At 51.4% G+C, this 2,718-nt stretch overlaps 1 protein-coding gene across 1 annotated transcript; it reads left to right on the top strand.

The window, feature by feature from the left end:
* Positions 1 to 409: 409 nt before the first annotated feature.
* EAH_00026840 (acyl-coenzyme A oxidase, putative) lies at positions 410 to 2,524 on the top strand (the record flags this gene model as incomplete). The annotated part of the gene is made up of 5 exons (XM_013396487.1): positions 410 to 469; positions 841 to 1,035; positions 1,369 to 1,577; positions 1,713 to 2,114; positions 2,429 to 2,524. Coding segments are annotated over 5 exons (962 nt in total), but the record flags the coding sequence as incomplete, so codon positions are not given.
* Between the last annotated feature and the right edge of the window lie 194 nt (positions 2,525 to 2,718).

The raw sequence follows: 2,718 nt of genomic DNA, 5'->3' as shown, positions 1-2,718 counted from the left end.
ATGTGGTTGATGCTGCTGCAGATGCGGCTGCTGCTGCAGTTGCGGCTGCTGCTGAAGATGCTGCTGCTTCTGCTGCTGTAGATGCTGCTGTTGCTGTAGATGCTGTTGCTGCTGCAGATGCTGCTGCTCCTGTTCCTGCACCTGCTCCCGCTCTGCTACATCCTGCTGCTGCTGCTGCCCCTGTTGCTGGTGCTACTGTGACCCCCACAATTATGCGTTATCGCCTGTCTTCCAACGCTCCTGTTCCTCCTGCTGTTGCTGCTGCTGCTGTTGCTGCTGCTGTTGCTGCTGCTGCTGCAGTTACTCTGCTGTGCGGAGACAGTTTGCTGCTCCAGGGTCTCCTGAGGGTGTAGAGCAGCAAATACTTTCTTACAGCACCACGCAAAGAACCCTCATGCCCTTATTAGGGATGTCGATTGCCTTTATTCACGCCGGCAGATGGACTGACAAACTCTACCACGCATTCAAGGTCCTAAACCCTAAACCCTAAACCCTAAACCCTAAACCCTAATCGCTAAGCATTGAACACTAGACACTAACTCCGCACTTTAGCCTCCGTTGGGAATATCTATTGCCTCGATTTAAACCCGAAGGGGGATAGATAGGCCGCACCGCCAAGGAGCTAAACCCTAAACCCTAAACTCTAAACCCTAGACCCTAAACCCTATCGATCAGGCCTGAATTGGAGGGTGTTCGTATCTTTTGGTTGCTGTCTTCTCTCTTTGTTGTTGTTTTGTGTTGATGTGTTTTTAGTTGTGTTTCATTTTGCTGCTGCGTTTGCTGCTGCTGCGCTTGCTGCTGCGTTTGCTGCTGCTGCTGCTGCGTTTGCTGCTGCTGCAGGCTGAGGCGGAGCAGAATAACTTTGAGCGGTTAGAAGAGCTACACTTAGTTACGAGTTGTTTAAAGGCTTATATGACTCTTGCTGCAGCAGAAGGCATGGAGAGATGCAGAAGAGCTTGTGGAGGTCATGGTTATTTACAGGCGTCGGGTGTCTCCTTACACCTCGTTAGCTTCCTGCCTCAAGTCACCTATGAGGTACAACCCCACCCAATAACACACACATACACCCCAAATGCATCCATATCTGCATGCATCCGCACATACACAACCTACACCTCAAATCAACAGTACTAGCAACAACAGCAGCAAACGCAGCAGCAGCAGCAAAGGGAGCAGCAGCACCAGCAGACGCAGCAGCAGCAATAAAAGCAGCAGAAACGGGGACCCGGAACAACGACAACTCCAGCAGCAACACAGCACCAGCACTAGGAGCAGCAGCACCAACATGGGTATTGTCAGCAGCAGCAGCAGCAGCAGCATGTCTTTATTTGTGTGCATGTTTGTTTTGTGTTTGGGGTGTATGTACAGGGAGACTTTATTATTTTATCTCTTCAAGCGGGGAGGCTGCTGCTGAAAGTCGTTGGACAGCGAATGGCTGGGGAGACACCCCGTGGGGCCTTAACTTCTTCTGTGCGTCATCTGTACACCTGCGACTTGGAGACTGTCTCTAAACCGCAGCAGCCCTCGACAGAAGAGCTTTTGTCTCCTCAGTGGATTGTTCAGGCCTTCGAAAGGAGGTGAGAATAAAGAAGCACAAACCCCTATCTCCTGCTGCTGCTGTTGCTGCAGCTCGTGTTGCTGCTGCTACTGATGCAGATCGTGCTGTTGCTGCTGCTGCTGTTGCTGCTGCTGCTGCTGCTGTTTGTGTGTAGGTCCTCTGTGATGGTATACCGTGCGGCAGAGCGTTTTGCTGCGCTTGGGGGCCCCTCGTCTCCAGAGGCCTTTGAAGAGATAAAAGTGAATTTAACTCAGGTTGCTGTCTCTCATGCTCAATTGTTAGTGCTCCGTGCTGCTGCAGCACGTCTAGAGGAGCTGCAGCAGCAGGGCCAGGTGTCTGTACACCGCATTCTCGGGTGTCTCTTCAGTTGCCTCGCCCTCTCCTGGCTAGATGAACACTTAGCAGACTTCCTTACCACACAAACTATTCATCTAGATGCGCATAATAATATCAAGGAGACACTTGCTGCTGCATGCAAACAAGCAAGAACAACTGCAGTCCCCGTTGCAGATGCATTCGGCCATTCCGACAACTTCCTCAACTCCGCCCTCGGAAGGTCCATTAGGGTTTAGGGTTTAGGGTTTAGGGTTTAGGATTGGGGACCTGGGGCTAAGGGTCTAAGCTTTGGGGTTGATGGTTAAGGGTATATGGTGTAGGGGCTGGGGTTTGGAGGTCAACTAGGGTTTAGGGTTAGGGGTTTAGGCTTGAAGGTTTGGGGTTTAAGGTTTGATGATTAGAATTTGGGTCTATGGTTTAGTGTTTGGGCTTAAGGGCTTAAGGTTTGCGGCTTGTGGTTTAGTGTTTTGGGCCTACGGTTCGGTTCGGGTTTAGGGTTTAGGGTTTAGGGTTTAGGGTTGATATGTGTCTTAGGTACGACGGGGACGTCTATCGCGCATTATTTGACTCAACAAAGATAGAAGAGCTCAACGAGCAGGACGTCTCTGATTCATACAAACTTTATCTGCAGTATGTCCTCCACCCAGAAAGAAAGAACCCCAAAAATAAACTCTAGGCTCCCTCCTCAACTAACAACACAACCGCACCTCATACAACCCCGGAGGTACCCTTGAGCGTACTTAGGGGGGCCCCTAGGGGCCCCCTTGGGCTCCTTTGGGGGGCCCCTAGGGGCCCCCTTGGGCTCATTGGGGGGGAGGATTGGG

The sequence above is a fragment of the Eimeria acervulina genome, genomic scaffold, assembly GCF_000499425.1.
Source record: "Eimeria acervulina Houghton genomic scaffold, Eah_scaff227, whole genome shotgun sequence".
In the NCBI taxonomy this organism is placed as follows: Eukaryota; Apicomplexa; class Conoidasida; order Eucoccidiorida; family Eimeriidae; genus Eimeria; species Eimeria acervulina.
The sequence above is the reverse complement of the archived record's forward strand: the minus strand, read 5'-3'. Positions and strand labels throughout refer to the sequence as shown.